Source organism: Pelodiscus sinensis, chromosome 8, assembly GCF_052426305.1.
Source record: "Pelodiscus sinensis isolate ZL-2025 chromosome 8, ASM5242630v1, whole genome shotgun sequence".
In the NCBI taxonomy this organism is placed as follows: domain Eukaryota; kingdom Metazoa; phylum Chordata; order Testudines; family Trionychidae; genus Pelodiscus; species Pelodiscus sinensis.
The window spans coordinates 9266559-9285070 of NC_143059.1; the positions used below are offsets into that span (position 1 = coordinate 9266559).

Genomic DNA, 18512 nt, shown 5'->3' on the forward strand with positions numbered 1-18512 from the left:
CTGCTCAAACCTCAGTCCACTGCTACAGCTTTCATCTTTATTCCACAAATATTGTGCAAAATACGAGTTACAGTCTTGGATAATTTTTTTCTGCAGTCTCCAATCTATTCTACAAAACCAGTGCCTCCTTCCTTTCAGATGGCCAAATGCACACTCTGTGGTCATTCTGCAACTACTGATATAATAGATAAACAGTTCTTTTCTTTCTGTCCAAGTGGCCTGTGAATAACTGCATTAATCAGAGCAGCAGAATAAATGGGGTCTCAGGGTAACTAGAGCAATCAACATTATATAATTCTATACTGAGCACTGAAATTACAGTAAAGGTAGGTAAGATGAAAGTGGTAAAAACAATGTTGGCCAAATGATGTAATAATTGGATGACTACATGTCTCGTTCTCACGTCTCACCTTGAAAGATGGGAATTTGCCTTTTGAACAACCAAACAAAAATTGATATTACTCCAAGGGATCCTCATAACAGAATTCCACTTTAACTACTAGGCTGCTTTTGAATGTTAATGTAGCTATATGGGTTATGTCAGAAAAATAGATGAGGAAAAGGTACAAAGCAGTAACAAGTGGAACACCCTAAAATTCCCATTTCTGCAGAAACAGCTTTTCTTAGCTACTTCTCAGGAGCACCAAATAAAACACTTGCCACACCTCTCCTTCAGCATTTCTCCAGAAGTAATTTAAGAACCATATAAAGGATACTATTGTGGCGTAAATGAGAAGAACCAGCTGAAATGGAAGCATGATACCTTGCATTCTGTAGCACAATAACCTCGGTTTCCTGATTCAGTATCTCTCATGTAAATAATTTAACCGATAATAATAATAACCAGGGGAGAAATGCAGATGTGTGTAAGTCACAATTAATCCAATATTTAAGATGAAACACAGCTGAAAGCTACCATATGCAAGGAAGTGACCCTTAGAGAAAAGTTCTGTCAAATTCAATAGTGATTAATCTCTTTTGTATATAATTTATAAACTACCCAAGAGAATACTACAATGGGGACATAATTTTCTTGGGTAGCTTAAAAATTCTGTACAGTGGATATTGAGGATATCATTCTCATTTATGGGAATGGTTTTAGTACCATTCATTTAACATGTCTTTTTTTTCTATAAATCCCTTGGGTTTTATCTTTGTTACCTTCTGGGAGACAAAAGCATGATACCAGACACCCAGTAACCCAGCTAATCAGATATGTTTCTTCAGAGTCCATCTCTACGTCTTACAGCTGTTTTCCATGTTTCATGTATTAATTTTTCAAAACCACAACAGTTCACCTTTATCTAAAATCTCATCTAATAACCACCCAAGATTTCCGCCCACGTGTTCTGATATATTTCACAACGCAAGTCTATTTCCGCTTTAAGAAAAACACCAAAATAAATAATATGAACAGGAGAGGGAAGATGACAGCCAACAAGAAAAATTTCGGAGGTAACCAAATTATTCATATTTCTGTATTTGCTGATCATGGTAGGCATCATACAGCAGTGTCTTAACTTATGCTCTTGAACAAACGTGACACTCCAGTTTACATAGTACCGGACATTTACATTTGCTCATTTGGGGCCTCAAGAAAACATAGATGCACACAAAATAAATTAGATGAAAAAGGCAGCAAAGGAGGCATCTGGAACATGAAGAAGAGATTATATAACTTTCTTTCAAATAAGCTACACAGTGCTGCATGGAAAATGAGGTTTCCCATCTTGAATCAGGACGAAAGGTCAAAATCTTTCAACAATTTCAAACACTTTTTTTTTCCCTTTTCAAAATGAGAAACCTGTCAAACTAAACCTACTGCTTACATTTTGAGGAATCAGAATTTTCCTGACTAGCTCTAAAGCTGTGAGATTGAGGAAGACTGTCTGTCCACCCAGTACTTTTAGGGAGTCTTAGTTTCTGACTATTGACCCATGACCGATATTCCATAGGAAGCATCAAATAATTACTTCGTCCTGAAAAAGATTTGGTTTAAAGCAACAATTCTGTAAATAATTCCACAAAAGATCATACACTATTACAAAAATATATGATCTTATATCACTGTGGGGTAGTGCCCCTTAAAAAGTAAATTTTGTTCTGTACTTTTCATATTGTTACCTTTTATTTCCTTGAAAAATAGGTATTCACCTTTGCAGACACACTGGACATTCTAACAGCATATCACTAAAGCAAATAAAACTCCCAACAGCAGCAGCAAGTGTAAATGTAGGCTATCACACTCACTCACTCTACGCATTTGTGCAATATGATTTGCTAAGTTAGGAAATCACTTTCTGAGGTTTTGCAAGGACAAGCCAAAAGCTAGACTAGACCTGACACCAAACTTCATTAGGAATCAGTCCTGCAAACATTTAATTTAGGTTCCACCGACAGAATTTGTCACCCTACGACAAGTCACTGCCAAGGAAATGACTGCCCAAATAAGAACAATTAAGCGAGATTTTTCTATGAGAAGAAAACATTAATGAGGTTCCACTTTACACTGATGTTTACACCGCACTTTGCTAACTCGTCCCCTTCACTTGGCAAATAAATCCAGACAGCAGTTATACAATAGCTTTCCGCCCATCGTGCTGCACTAAAAATCAATTACAACTTTTCTCCTAAGTTAGTGTTCAGGGAACCAGTACCTAAAGGTTATTTAATAGTGAATGTGGAAGATTGACTTTGATTTAAAGCTTTGGCTACAGTATGAAAAGATACTTTAATTTCTTTAGCCCTGGCTTTATCTGGTCTTATTTTGATCCTCAATAGCACTGTGAAACCATTACCTTTTTGTCAATACAACAGAAATTTCCACATTGTACTTGCACAAAAGCATAAAAACTTTCTGGAATGGGCTATTTTAAATCACTAGGAATTCATTAGTAAATCTCTCAAAATATTTTCCCACAAATATTCCATCAGATAAAAATGCCAGTCTAGACTCATCTGTGTTCAATTTCCACAAACATTCTAGCAAACATGCTGCCTAACTGAAATGCTCAAGGAAATAATGGATTTTATCCAGGGTCAGAGTTAGGTCCATTGTCTATAGGTAAAGCATTGGAATAAACTAATTACTTGCAAGAGACAATGGGGTATTTTAAAGACAACATTAATTAAAGGATCAATTAGTGTAAATGAGGAAAAAAACTTTTTGAAAAGCTGTCTTGAAGCCTTGAAGCAACTCTAGTTTTAAACTGCTCCATTTTTCGTGGTTCAGACTTTACCTTCAACTTCTTTGAATCCGTGGTAAAATTCACCCCAGCACGGTGAACAGGCATCAATTCCTGTAACTCCCGTAAGGGTTTAAGTGGAGCATAAGTACTTATATAAAGCTCCTGTGCTAGGTGAATTTCATCCTTGATAAATAAATCAGCATGTTCAAAGGAACATGTCAGCACATGAGAAATCAGCACATTCGTTGTAAAGAGTCAGAGCTTTAAGATTTACTGCTTTTTTTTTGCAGGAGATGTCGAGAAATTATATAAAAACCAGTATACTGTACCACTCTTCATAAGATGACTGGCATGTTAGGCCTTTTTTCTCCGCTTACCAGGAGACTTACCTGGGGAGATTGATCTCCACAGTGGTCGATTTAGCGGGTCTAGTAAAAGATTCTAAATTGACTACTGATCATGCTCCCATTAACTCCGGTACTCCAAGGAGTAAGGAAAGTCAATGGCAGAGTTTCCCTTGTCAACCTCCTGCAGTGGGGATGCCACGTAAATTCAAAGTAAGGTACGTCAAATCCAGCTACGCTCTTCACGTAGCTAGAGTTGTGTATCTTAGTTTGACTTTGTCCCCCAAGTGTAGACCTAGGCTCAGACTCCCACAGAGAAGTTCAGAATTAAGGCTTGGTGTACAATAGAAAATTAACTCAGTGTAACTATATTGATCAGAGGTGTGAAAAATCCACATCCCTGAGCACCATTGTTAAGATTACCTAAATTCTTGTGTAGACAGAATTCTTCCTTCAGCCTAGCTACTGTCTTTTGGGAAGGTGAATTATCTTACGCCCCTGGGAGAACCTCTCCTGTCGCACAAGGCAATGTCTACACTGCATATTACAATAGCATAGCTGGAGTGGTGCAGCTGTGCACTGTAGCATTTTAAATGTACAAGCCCTAAATCTAAAAGCAATATCCTAATAGGTAGTCCAATAAGATGAACTGCACAAGTTAATGAGCCAGAAAGCAGAAAATAGCTGATGTTAAGTGGGGAGGAAAGTCTAATAAATTTTTCTTTTTAGATCCACCTGCAGATTAGATTTCTGTTAAATGAGTTCAAAACATACCAGAGATATTGGTAGCGTGAACAAGAGAGGAGACATTTGTCAATTGTAAAGGTCTAGGACTTAAAACAGCAGAAGAATTTTATTAAGAAAAACAATCTAAATAACTTATTGCCAAAAGCAATGCAGAACAATATAAATAACTAGCCAATTAGCCCGTCATAAGGCGGGATTTTCAGGTCTCTCCTCCACGTCGGTCTTCTCTCCTGAGCCTCCGGTCTCTCGCTCCATCTCTCTCTCTCTCTCCTTCAGCTCTCCTCCACCTCCTGCCTCTATCTCTGTTTCTCTCTTTCTCTTCTCCTCCCCCTGCTGCCTCTCACTCGGGGGACCGTGGAGCCCAAATGGCTGTTTGGGCGCCGCATGCCACTCGCTTGCGCCACTTGCTGCCACGCAGCGGCCTGGCTGAGCAGCACAGAAGTCAGCCGAGCGCCACTGCGGGAGGTGAAGAGGGGCGGGGAGGTGACATTCACGGCCAGGGGGCAGGGCCTAGAGCCGCTGTCATGCCGCACGTCACAACCCCACCCCCTTTTGCCTCCTGTCGTGGCGCTCGTGGGGGAGCAAGCAGACGTTTGGGCCCCGCAATCCCCATTCAGCATGGGCTTCCCAGAGAGAACAGCCAGCATTTCAGGCAACAGCACCCACCACAGGGAACAGCCAGCATTTCAGCATTACAGACTCTCAGACACTGGGCTACTATATATATGACAGGAGCTTTCCTGCCTTTAACACTGCATTGTGTGTCAGTATAAAAGCTTGAAAAGCCCCTTGTGTTTTTACAAAATTCTGATAATTTCATAGAGATAGTTAGACAATAAGGAAAATATCTGTCCAAGAGCAGAAACATCTTTTCTTAATCTCCATAGCTATGCACAGTAAAATCTCTCTTTTCCCAAAACTAAAAGTCAGAGGCCAAACTCTGCTTTCAGTTCAACCTATTTCATTCCAGAAAAGCCCATTTAGTTTCACTGGGATTGGAGCATAGAATTCAGCCCACGCTATATGATCATTCTCTGCATTAAACACATAGCTATTGACATTGGGCCTAATCTGAAGCTTAGAGATTTTTCCATGTCCTCAATGGGCTTCAGATCAAGCCTGTGGAAATGCAGTAGCAGTTAACAGAACTGCAAAATTACCTGCCTGAACTTAACTGAATGGAAACTTTCACAGGCTTTTTGACCATAAATTATGTATTTTCAGCTTCTGATATACAGCTCCATTTGTTTAACTTCACTAGCTTATTGCATAGCAAAATTTTCTGAGTAGATAAAAAAGAGAAGATATCATCACCGCTTTGTAGGAAACAAGATCATTCACATCACACATCTTATTCAAATCTTATTCTTACAGTTCTTTCTAACAGCTAAAAACAAAAACTTATTGAGCTGGATTTTCAATCTGGCCCTGCATTTCAAGTGTAACATTGTGCTCATGAGAAAATAAACTCACAGTTTTCCACTAATTATTAATTAGTAGGAAGGAGGAGTAGGGAGTCGTGCAAAGTGATGCCTGCAAAAATATTGGCACAGATAGAAAAATCAGTCCCTAGCTACAACAGAAAAGGACTTTCATTACCCACTGTATCGGCAACAGGAGCAGGGTCTGCCTTTTCCATCTCCGAGAGAAATTGCGAAGGGAGAGAATTAGTGGTGTGGCATAGCACTGATTAGCAAACCCTAGCCCTCCTGAGACAATAATCTGAAGAGCTCATTAACAATTACTCTTTTCAAAGAAGATATGAGCAAACTGGGTACAACTCACAAGGACTCTGCCGGTCAGAGTCTGGGCAGATATCATCACTCCTGCCCAGTCTTTCACAGAGGTCATCCAGCCCACTTCTGCTGCGACAGTCTCCTCTTTCTCATCTGTAGGTTTGCAGGATCCATCCGCCTGGGTCTCCCCACCACCATTAATCTTCTGGGCCTCCTGTAAAGTACAGAGAAGATTTAGAATGTTTTGCCGGGTGACAGTAACACTTCAAAAGCCTGTGACTAACGCAGAGCTAGTACAGAACTGTGATCATAAGATGGAGACTGACCATTTGGAGGTAGATCAGAGATGAGACGGCACTAAGAATGCTGTCTGTTCTCCTCTTTAGGTGATCATGATTCCTGTCTCTCTCCAGTGGCAGCCCTAACTACTAGTTACTAGCTAACGGAGCTTCTCCTTTACTTTAAATCTCAAAGGCATCTCTGGCACCAAAGATGCAGGGTTCCATCCCGTGTGCTGTGTGCAGAGCAACTGGCAACAATGACTTTTGTAATTACACAGCCACTTATTCCTATGTTTATTTATTATAAACAGATACTCATGCAAAGGCTTTTTAAATTTACAGGGGTCAACAGTAAGCGTGAACATAATGTAGGTAACATTTTCATTTTGCAATCTCTCAAATTAGTTTTCTGAACAGGTTAAATGGGGATTCCAATGCAGCAAGACAATCATTATCACAAGGCAAGGGAACCAAATGCCCAGTGAGCCGCGATGCTGTCAGTGAGCCATTGTTCCAATGGTGGCAGTTGAGATGTCAGAGCAATGCTATTATGGAGCCAAGAGATAGAACTTAAAAAGGCATCTCAGCTGCACTAAGAAAGCTGACCAATGAGTCACATTCATTGGAATTCATATCCACCATGGGCAAATACTGCAACAAGGATCTTCTACGTGCTAGTCATGGAAGAGAAACACAAAAACAGCCTGGGTTGCACTGCATTGTTTAAAAATATATCATAGGCAACAGACTGTAACAGATTGTAACAGGGCAAGAGTGTGCCTTTGGTGACAACAGACCAGCAGAGAGGGTTGTAGGCACTCACAACTACCCCAAGGGCTCAGCCCCTTGCAGGATCACATCTCTAGAACGCACTCGCCTAGTGAGCAATCACTTGAAAACGGCTATCAGTTCCTTGTGGCCAATCCCCACATGTCAATCATATGTGACATTGACAGGGGGTTATCAATAGGGAACCAGACCTGATGGATATACAGTTGTTGTAAGATAAGCATGCAACCCTGAGTGTATTAAAGTACAAAGCCAACAAAGCCACTTCCTGGGAACTGAACAGTATTGCACTTAGACAACAATCATGCTGAATTTAGGAACAGCAAGACCAACAAAGTAACGTGGAATAGGATTAAGAATGGGTAACCAGTTAATGGTTACGTGGTAACCATCACCTTTCGTGGGTGATACTTACTTGGTAATGATTAACTGGTACCCTGGAGCAGTCCCTACCCTGTGGCCCCATCAGTCCCGAGCAGTGCTGGGAGCTGGCAGCCCCACACAAGGGCCAGCCACAGAAACCCCACACAGGGGCCAGGAGTGACAGCCCCACATGAGAGTCCCCCCCCCCCCCCGAGGGGCAGGCAGCTGCAACCCGATGCATACTGGCAGCCAGCAGTCCCACACAGGGCTGGAAGCAACCTTGCTGGAGCAACCCCTATCTGAAGCATGGGGACCACTCTAGTCTGACCGCAGCAGGCTGGGAAGCCCCTCCACCTGCCTTCCTTTAATCAGTTAACTGGTTAACCAGTTAATTGGGATTTTACATCCCTACTGTGGAGCTGGTCAATTGTTCTCCCAGACTCCCAATTTTGGATCTCAATTAACCAATGAGATCGCTCCCTTAGTTTTGGCCATCTTCTAAGTAGTGCCATGGGGGTGTCTCTTGGAACTGAACAAATAACAGTAGTGTTGTTAAACGAATTAATCAATCACGGTTAAAAAAAAAGTATAAGTACAGTCCAGTATAACTCAGTGGTAGGCAACCTGCAGTAGGAGAGCCACATGCAGCCCATCAGGGTTCTATGTGAGGCCCACGAGACATGTAGTTTATCTCTGCCCATGCACAGGATTGTCAAATCGTTTTTCGTCCACTTAGTTTTTCCCCTACAAAAAGTGACATACACTTAAAACAAGGGCATGTGAAGTGAGGCACATGCTGATTGCACACAAGAGGTGTGCACTCCCTCTGCATCCAATCAAAGCGCTACTATGGTTCAATCGCCCCCTCCCCCCGACAATCAAATTCTAGATATGTAAGCGCAGTTAGCAAAACAACACTATCCCGGGAAACTGTCTTGGTTACGACAATCTTGCAACCCACTGAGTTGAAGGAGGACCTCCCATGCAGGCCACTCACTAGCCTAGATTGTGCCTCACTAATAAAACATCTGTGGGAAGGATAACAGTCACTTTCCTTCTATTTGCATACCTGTACCTCACTCACTCATCCATATGGATATGATGAATCAGACACTGCAATCAGCACTGAAAGAAAACTACTGCATTCCCTATGCATAAACCAACCCACAAAAAAGAGCTTGTTGTTTTAAGCAATAATTACTACGGAGGCACAAGACATTCCCTGAGGATTCAAGGCAGACTACAGTACCCCTTTCAGAAGTCTGATTTGTCTTGTGTACCCCAAGTTTCCCCTTACTGAAAAACTGCTTGTTTACAAAAACAAACATAAACATACAAAAGTGTCTCAGCCCACTATTACTGACAAATTGCTTGCTTTTTCATTTTTACTCTATAAAATAAATTGATTGGAATATAAATATCATCTTGGTGTGAACTACATGTTGCAATATGAACAAGTCATTGACTGCGTGAATTTTAGTTTGTATTGATTTCACTGGTGCTTTTTATGTAGTCTTTTGTACAACTAGGCATTTATCTAGATGAGTTGATGTACCTCATGGAAGAGAGTTGCATACCCTTGCTTGAGAACAACTGACCCTAAGTACCACCAAGGTATTGCAGTTAACCATCAGGAAATGCCTTGTAATAAAGTTAGTATTTCTGTTATAAAATGTGAAAAGAAAGAAAAAGCCCCGTCGATTTTCTTTTCTGAATGGTTATTGGCATACTTAGGGTATTGCTATCGAAAGAATGTGTGGTGAATTAACCAATTCAGTTGCTTCTCCTTTTATCTGTCTGGTAGAGTAGTAACCTAGCATAAAGATGGTTGAAACACAATTGTCATATGTGGATCTCTGTGATTTTTCATGCTAATGTCACACATCTCACATGTGATTTTCAGAAGCAGAAACCACTCAACTCCACCTGAGTCAATACAAGCTGTGAGGTTCTCAGCATCTCTCAGAATCAGAGGCCCAGCTACCTCAAGTTGAACAGTTAAAATGGGATGTACTGAGAATTACTAGATATTTTACCAAGCGTGTGCCTAAGAAGGAATATGAATGGTTAATGGTTAACCGGTAAGCCTCTCAGAGTATGTCTAAACTAGCCCCCTAGTTCGAACTAGGAAGGCTAATGTAGGCATTCGAAATTGCAAATCAAGCCCAGGATTTAAATATCCCACACTTGATTTGCATCTTCCCGGCCGGTTGCCATTTTTTGAAATTTACAAGTCCAGACTAACCTCATTCCTGGAGGAATAACAGATAGTTCGATTTAGGACTTTATTTCAAACTACCGGGTCCCTGCCGTGTGTAGACGTGGGCAGTTAGTCCGGACTTGTAAATTTCAAAAATGGCGACCGGCCGGGAAGATGCAAATTAAGTGTGGGATATTTAAATCCTGGGCTTCATTTGCAATTTCGAATGCCGACATTAGCCTTCCTAGTTCAAACTAGGGGGCTAGTGTAGACATACCCTTACTGAGTAATGCGTACCAGTACTGGTTAACTGGTGGTAGGGTCTGGGGCAAGTCCCCACTTGGTGCAAGTGAATGCAAGGTTTTATTGCCAATATGCTGACAGAATAAGCAATCTCACTTCCCCTAAATACAAGTGCAAATACTATGGTTGCCTGCATTTATTCTGTGATAAATGTATATTAAGAGTAGGTGCAGGTCCCCCAAGCTCCTGGCAAACTGCCAACATTAATTACTAGTCTTGCCAAGTCTGAAGAGTCCCTCATGGAAATTTGGTAGACAAGTCTACAGTATAATTCCATACAGTGATGGCTTCCGTACAGTGAGGCCGTTTCCTGTGTTACCCAACTACTTGCACAATTTCTCCCTGTCCTCTTGCTCTTGTTACTGTGCTACAGGTGTGGTTTCAATATATATTGTGAAACAGAAAAATGGGAAGAGTACAACCATGCCTGGTAAGTGAAGAGTCTCAAAGGCCCATCCCCTGATATGGTACATTCACAGACATCATGGCTATTACTATACTGAGGAATACCTGGCATCTAAATTCATTCAATGTTCTATAACTGATCCAACAGATATTTAGAAAAGTAGTTAGAGTACTTGCCAAGAAGGTTATACATCTATTTTTCACTAAAATAATTAAAATACACATAAAAATCACATAGCGTGGATATACATACACAGTTTGGAAAACTGCATACTGTTAAGAAATTAATTAATCTCATATAAACCACACTGTTATGGATTCTACAGAGGCAGAGAGATAATCTATGTAAACTGGGAATAGTATTTCCCAGCAATGAAACATGCACTGCATGTGCTTCTGCTTAATTGGAAGAATTTACTTTCACTCTTGGAGCATTTTAGAAGACCCAGCAAATGTCCACAGTGATGTATGGGAATGGCCCTGTTAATGTACATTGTATATCATAAGGTCTGATTGAAAGCAATTGGCATGTGAAAAAAGAGTGCCTTGCAAAGGAGAATTTAAGACTTGGTTAAAAAACAAATCCTTACCTCTAGGTAGAGATGGAAATGTCATTTGCCTTTGCTGCCTTTAAAAAGAAAAGAAATCCTCTTCTAAAATGTCTCTAACTCTGTACAGTATGCCGCCTTAAAAAGGAAAAATGGGAACAGAAGGCAGGTTTTACCTAGAGTTTCTATGGCGACTTGCAAATCTGCTTGTTTGCTGTAAATGAACTCTTTTAAAAGGTGCTATGCGCTTGCATACAGCATCTTTCATCAGAGGGACACAGAGCATTTTGCAAACTTTAATTACCTGTCTGAGGTAGAAAAATTGCTCCTGCACTATCATGCATTTTATTTCACCTACTCAGGTAAATGCGGTCAGAGTGGAACTGAGGAGTCCCGATGCCCAATTCTATGCTCTATCCCTATTGTCACAGCACAAAACTTTCTGACACATTCCACAAGAGAGATGAAATTTTGCAGGTTTTGTCCCTGCCCAAAAAAGAAAAGGAAGATTTTGTCTGGAAAAATTCATTCCGATATTTTGAGTGTTAAGCATGCAAAATAGCTACATTTTCCATTTAAAGATTAAAAAATCCTAACCGTGCTCTTTTTGGACAGAGCATTTGAAAGATAAACGATTGGTGTTTGAAAGATAAAACTTGACATGGACCAAGGGGCTAGTGCTTTTGCTTGGGTTGAAAAAGAACAGCTTTGATTTAATAACGTTATTAACATTGTGAAACTGCAGTTGATATATACATTAACTTCCACAGGTGTAGAGCTGAAGGACAGTAGCATTATATTGCCATCATTAGCCAGCCATTGGGAGGGGATGGGAGGGGAAGTACTGGTATACCAGGGGTGAAAGAAGAACTACCTGACACAAGAACCATAATAAATGAATACTGATATTTAGTTCTTATATCACATTTTTCATTGGCGGATCTCAGAAGCTTGATTCCCATTAACTTCCCCTTATGTAGAGCATACCATAAACTACAACCCAACTAATGGCTAAGCAGCTGCCAAGCTGTAATCACTACTGATGGTTGGTTAAGCATCGCACACAGCCTGTTTATGTTACTGTTTCCCTTATTCCATCCCAGCGTACTTGTTGTCTTGTCCACATGTTACACCTTGTCTTTCAAACCATAAGCTCTTTGGCAGAGGGACGGTCATTGATTATGCATTTGTACAGTACCTTAAAAAATGGAGCCCAGCCTGGTTCAATCTTCTGTGCTGCCCCCATAGAAGTACCAAATTAATGACACTAACATGCTTTGCAAAGGAAGGCAGGTATATTTATCTCCACTTTCCAGATGAGAAACAGAGAGAGGTGACATGGCTAACCCAGTGTCATGTGGCAAGTCAGTGTCAGAATCAGGAATAGGACCATGTTCTGTGCTGATTCCCCATCTAGCACTTTATACAAGCACTCAGAGCAGGATCTGGCAAATTACTTAGAACACCTGCAAAGGCCAGAAGCTGGGAACAGGCAACAGGGGATGATGATTTCTCTGTTCTGTTCATTCCCTCTGAAGCACCTAGCATTGGCCACTGTCAGAAGGCAGGATACAGGACTAGACGGACCACTGGCCTGACCCAGTGTGAGATTTCTTAGGTTCTGAATATTTTTTAAAAAACATATTTTTATGGATCATCTTGCAAAAAGAAGTAAAACCAAGCAGGTTTGCAAACGTTATTAATCTTCAGATCTATTCTTCTGTCCAAGACAAACAAAATCAAACTGCGTTTTTAGCACTTGATCATCCCAAAACACAGTACTCTGCAGTCAGTATAAAGAACGAACAACTCATTTCATTGAAACAGAAAATTAACTACGTCTAGTTTTCAATTCCCTAGATTCCTAGATTCCTTGTAAGTCCTTCTTGAATTCATTATAAGTTTTGGTTTCCCATAGAGCATAGGAACAGTTGAATAAGTTCGACTATAACCAGGAGGCAACCAGACAACTCTCCAACACCACATTTTACAAACCTCTCTCCTCTGATCCCACCTCAGAATACCAAAAGAAACTACACTGTCTCCTTAAAGACCTCTCTACATCTACTCGGGACCAAATCCACAAAGAAACACCTTCTGAACCCCAACGAGGGTTGTTCTATCTGCTTCCCAAAATCCATAAACCGGGACATCCCGGATGTCCCAACATCTCAGGTATCGGCCCGCTCACTACTGGATTATCCAGCTATGTAGACTCTCTTTTCAAACTCTACACAACAAACACTCCCAGCTATCTCCGAGATACTACTGACTTGCTGAGAAAACTACAAAACATCAATAACCTTCTTGATAACACCATCCTTGCTATCATGGATGTAGATGCTCTATACACCAACATCCCACATGAAGATGGATTACAAGCAATTAGAAACACTATCCCAGAGGACACCACTGCCAATCTGGCAGCAGACCTATGTAACTTTGTTCTCACCCACAATTATTTCCAATTTGAGGACAACTTATACCTCCAGATCAGTGGCACAGCCATGGGTACCCGCATGGCCCCACAGTACACTAACATCTTTATGGCTGCCTTAGAACAATGTTTCCTCAGATCCCAACCCTTTTTACCCCTTCTCTACTTACGCTACATCGATGACATCTTTATGATCTTGACTCATGGCCAAGAAACACTGGAGACATTCCACAGAGATTTTAACAATCTACACCGCACCATCAATCTCAGCCTGGACCATTCTACACGAAAGATCCGTTTCCTGGATACCACAGTACAAATCACCAATGGAAAATTAGACACCACTCTCTACAGAAAACCCACTGACTCATACAGTTACCTTCATGCCTCCAGCTCCCATCCAGAACACACCATACAATCCATCGTCTTTAGCCAAGCCCTTTGATACAACCGCATCTGCTATAATCCCACTGACAGAGACCAGAAACTTCAGGATCTCTACCAAGCATTTATAAACCTCAATTACCCACCTGGAGAAATAAAAAAACAAATTGAAAAAGCCAGACGAATACCCAGAAACCATCTACTTCAAGACAGACCCAAGAAAACCAACAATAGACCACCACTTGTCATCACCTATAGCCCCCAATTTAAACCCGTCCAGCTCATTATCAATAAACTATAACCTATACTAGAACAGGATACTATACTCCGAGAGGCTCTGAGAGACAGACCCATAGTCTCCTAGGCTGTGTCCAGACTCAGGGGTTTTTTCGAAAAAAGTAGCCTTTTTTCGAAAAACCTCACCTGCGTCCAGACTCAAGCCGCGTTCTTTCGAAATTAAATCGAAAGAACGGGGCTTTTCTTTCGATGGCGGTAAACCTCATTTCACGAGGAAGAACGCCTTCTTTCGAAAGTTCCTCTTTCGAAAGAAGGCGTTCTTCAATGTAAATAGGGCTTCTTCGAAAGAGAGCATCCAGACTCACTGGATGCTTTCTTTCGAAAAAGCAAGCCGCTTTTTCGAAAGTTCAACGTGCAGTCTAGACGCTCTCTTTCGAAAGTATCTTTCGAAAGAGCCTCTTTCGAAAGAGGCTTGCAGTCTAGACATAGCCCCACAGACAATCACCTAACCTCAGGATTATTCTTACCAACAACCACAGGACATACCACACTAGTACCAACCCTAAGACTTTTCCTTGCAACAAACCCCGTTGCCAGCTTTGTCCACATATTTACTCTGCTGACATCATTATTGGACTTAATCAATTCAGTTATAAGATCAAGAACATATATTCCTGCTCATCCAGAAATGTAATTTATGTCATCATGTGCTGACAGTGTCCGTCTACGATGTACATTGGACAAACGTCTCAGACACTTCACCAAAGAATCAATGCACACAAAACAGATATCAGACAGTATCACAAAGAAAAAACAGTTTCTTGCCATTTCAACCAGAAAGGGCATTGTCTCAATGACTTGGTTACCGGCATACTGCTTCAAAGACATTTTAACACCAGACTTGAAAGAGAAACCTCTGAACTGTCATTCATGCTTAAATTTGACACTTTACGCCAGGGTCTTAACAAAGACACTAATTATCTTACCCATTACAAAGATAGCTTCCCCAATTATCACCTCTAATATCATTAGCTCACAGACATTTACCTTCCTCCCCCCCAACCTCCTCTCCGTTCCGAAATTTGATTTGTCCTTTTTATATGTGTTCACTTTTATTTGATTGCATCCTTTTGGTATGTATGGTTGTGCCTATTTTCTTCCACAATTTGATCTGAGGAAGTGGGTCTGGCCCACAAAAGCTCATCACCTAATAAACCATCTTGTTAGTCTTTAAAGTGCTACATAGTCCTGTTTTTTGTTTTAGGAACAGTTAGTGACTGATTTTTGTAAAGTATTACGGTATGTGTGCGCACACATATTTATATCAGCTCTTAGTTTACATCTGCATAAATCTATCAGCCAGGCTATTTTTCCATAAAATTACTTTTAAAATTCACCCTCTAGCAAACTGAAGTCCTAGAAAATTTCAGTCTGAAAGGTCTAAGCTCCAGAAAATCATGAGTGACTGAAATAGAAGCTTAGAAAGGCAACTCTTGCAAAATTTAACTGCAGCAACCACTACAGCTACAGCTGCATTATACATCCAGATGTGTTCAACATTTCTCTTATGTAACAGCAACACTGACTAAGTCTATTTTTATTTTCAACCTACATTCTCTATTCTCTTTTAACATATTTAATATGCATTTCAATATGCAAAAGAAATTGCAGGTTTCTTTCCTCAAAGTCACTTTTGTGATGTATGTGCAATTGCACAGTGATTCTTCAAACTGCTTTAAAGCCACTTTCACTTACACTATGCACACACCCAGCCTTTTATCAATTGTATAATACAGCTCTGTTATTATTTCTTCACCTCAAACCATTAACTAAACAGCACCACAGCCAACAGCAAGCTGGCAGAAATCACTTTAAAATGTTCTGTTTAATTGGTGAATTATTTAGGGGCACAGCCAGTACAAGTAAGATAAGACCTTTATCCTGTCTGCTTACCTGTTGTTTCACAAGGTAGTCATTATTTTCATTACGTGATGACAAGAGAATTTAAATATATTAAAGTGAGAGGAGGTATACTTTGTTGTTTGCACTTTTCCTGTATTTATTTTTCAACTAGAAGATTGACCTGGCACATTGCTCGGGTCCTTAACTCAATTAACTTTTAGTTACTGGAAAATAAAATGAAAATGTCCATGCTTCATTGGAATCATTGCGTGGAGGTGGGTCTGGCGATGTGTGGTTCAATATGCAGGCTGCCCTGGGGAGAGGGGACAACCCTGGCCCTCTCTCACCACAGCAGCTTGAGGCCAGATGAGAAGTGCCTCTCCAAGGCTACTGCAGCTTCAGCTGGCACCACCAGGGAAGGCTTGGCTATGCCATGGCTGGGGCAGGTCCAGGTTTGTCTGCCTCCCTACACTCCTCAGCCAGACTGAGGAATGGAGCAAACTGTGCTCTTTCCCCTCACTCCCTGACAAAGGGGAACAGCCAACAATGTTTCCACAGGAATCGGGGGGGCATTAGCCTATCTCCCCAAAAGGGTGACTAGAGAGTAGGAGGATCAGGGCTGGAACCATCCCAGATGAGGATGAATATGCCCCCAGCCAGCCCCTTTCCTCTTCCTAGTGATTGTGTGTCTTTTCTGTATGGTTTTATGAGAAGCGATCCCATTCCAGGAATGATGCTCTTCCAAGCTGACACTGCAATTGTAAGTTTGTTAAAGAAACACTCACATGCTTTTGGCAGGCTTGGGCAGGACTGCATCGGACTCTTAACACAAGTGGCTTACCCAGCCTCCATTGACAGCCAAGAGAGGACTCTGCATTCTGAAGGGTTTTTAATTATGCAGCTGTGTTTCTATTTAATTTTAAAATCTTTCAGAAGAGCAGCCTCTTCATACCCTGCATTCTATTACACTAGGCTGAGATAGCCGCAGTTCTCTTGCACCCTCGCATTGCTTACAAGCCAGTGACTTATTTGAAAACACCATCAGATGCTGTCCCAAAGAGACTGATGAGTCAGCATCTTGCATTTATTATGCTTTCTCTCCCTACAATGGAGCAGAAGTCTAATTATTGGGTTAGAGTATTTTTGGTGCAGTTCCTTTCTGAGGTCCAAGACAGACTCCATCATCTAATGGATAGCACCAATTAAATATTATTGCTGTGAACAAAGGTTCAAATAACATAATAGTTTGTTTTTATTAGTATTATTAACAGCTAGAGAATGTACTAAATATGTCAAGACACAAAGTACTTGCCAAATGTTCCAGGAACACCTGCTGCACTGCCAAATGTGCCAGGCACATGCAAGATATTCATCAGCATAACAGATGTTCTCTATCAGATAAATCCAGGTGAAACACCTGCTGTGCTGCTCAGTGTGCCAGGTACCAGTCCACCTGGGTTAAAAAATAACCAACCAGCCACCTGTTGTGCTTCTGAGTTTCTCAGGCACATGGATTTAGTTGAAATGTCAATGGTCAACATCAGAAGATGTGGTGAGGAAAACAACAGTAAAAATATTTACAGTACCCTTTGAAAAGAGAGTCAGCTTTAGTTGAAAAATAAAAGGAAAAAAGGCAGAAGTAACTAAATGCCTTCTAAGAAGTACTCCTACTGACCTACAAATAGAGCTATCCACATACTTCTTTGAATTGTCCTTTTGTTATTGGATTACATTGACGTCAGCTATCATACTGTACCTACGGTTTGGTTAGTTTGAAAGCATTAATTATTGATACACAGAAAAACATTGTTCTTTCTAGTGAAGAAAAAGAACCAGGATGACCCGTGGAAAACATGTCTGATGAGAGCCAAACGTTTTTCGTCCATAAAATATTCACAAGCTAGGTAACATGTTGTTTGCGGATTTGGCAACTTAAGAAAACCTGAGCCCAAAATAGATTTCATTCTTAATATTTCAAGAGTGAGCCATTACACAGTTAGGTGTTAACTATTCTGTTTCCTTACATATCCAGCCAGAATTCTGATGATCCCTCTGAGACTGTCTCAACATCAAGGCCCTTGGCTGTAGCCAAGGGATAGCTTTAGGTAACAAAGTCCCTACATTTACACAGAGTAGGATGTGCAAGACACAATCCATTCTCTCCTGTCCTATGACTAGCTCCCTCCCTTAGCTTACACATACCCACTTATTATGGCAGATTTTGTTTGCCTAGTATGTCCCTAAAATTGCCACCATAATCTATCCAGCCATCCTTTCATGTCATAAGACGTTGCTTTGGCAGAACTGGGCAAACGAATATAAGAGCTTGACCTGAGAAGTGAAGATTGGTTATGAGGAAAAGAGGATTCCAGCAATGCTCCTATGACAGAATAGGTCTATGGACACTCAGATCCTCTAGGTAAAGATGATCCTGTGACAATATCAGAGGTATAGTGGGTCTATAGCAGTCAAAGGTTGGAGGCGAAATCAATGAGATTTTCTTCAAAGCCTAAGAACACACTCTGCAAATCTTAACAGGGTCACAGGTGAACGTTACCAGATCTTTGTTTCATCTTGCTCAAGAAGCAGAGTGTGGATATTACAGACTACATCATCTGCATCAGGATACAAAGGGCCTGGAGCTTTGA

General features: G+C 40.9%; 1 protein-coding gene across 20 annotated transcripts in view; it reads right to left on the reverse strand.

The window, feature by feature from the left end:
• KCNMA1 (potassium calcium-activated channel subfamily M alpha 1) overlaps positions 1-18512 on the reverse strand; it is a 755813-nt gene that overhangs the window by 545202 nt on the left and 192099 nt on the right. For all 20 annotated transcript variants that reach the window (XM_075934712.2, XM_075934716.2, XM_075934715.2 and 17 more), the window contains one exon: positions 6065-6229. In XM_075934712.2, coding sequence (XP_075790827.1) covers positions 6065-6229 — 165 coding nt within the window. The remainder of the gene's footprint in view (positions 1-6064; positions 6230-18512) is intronic.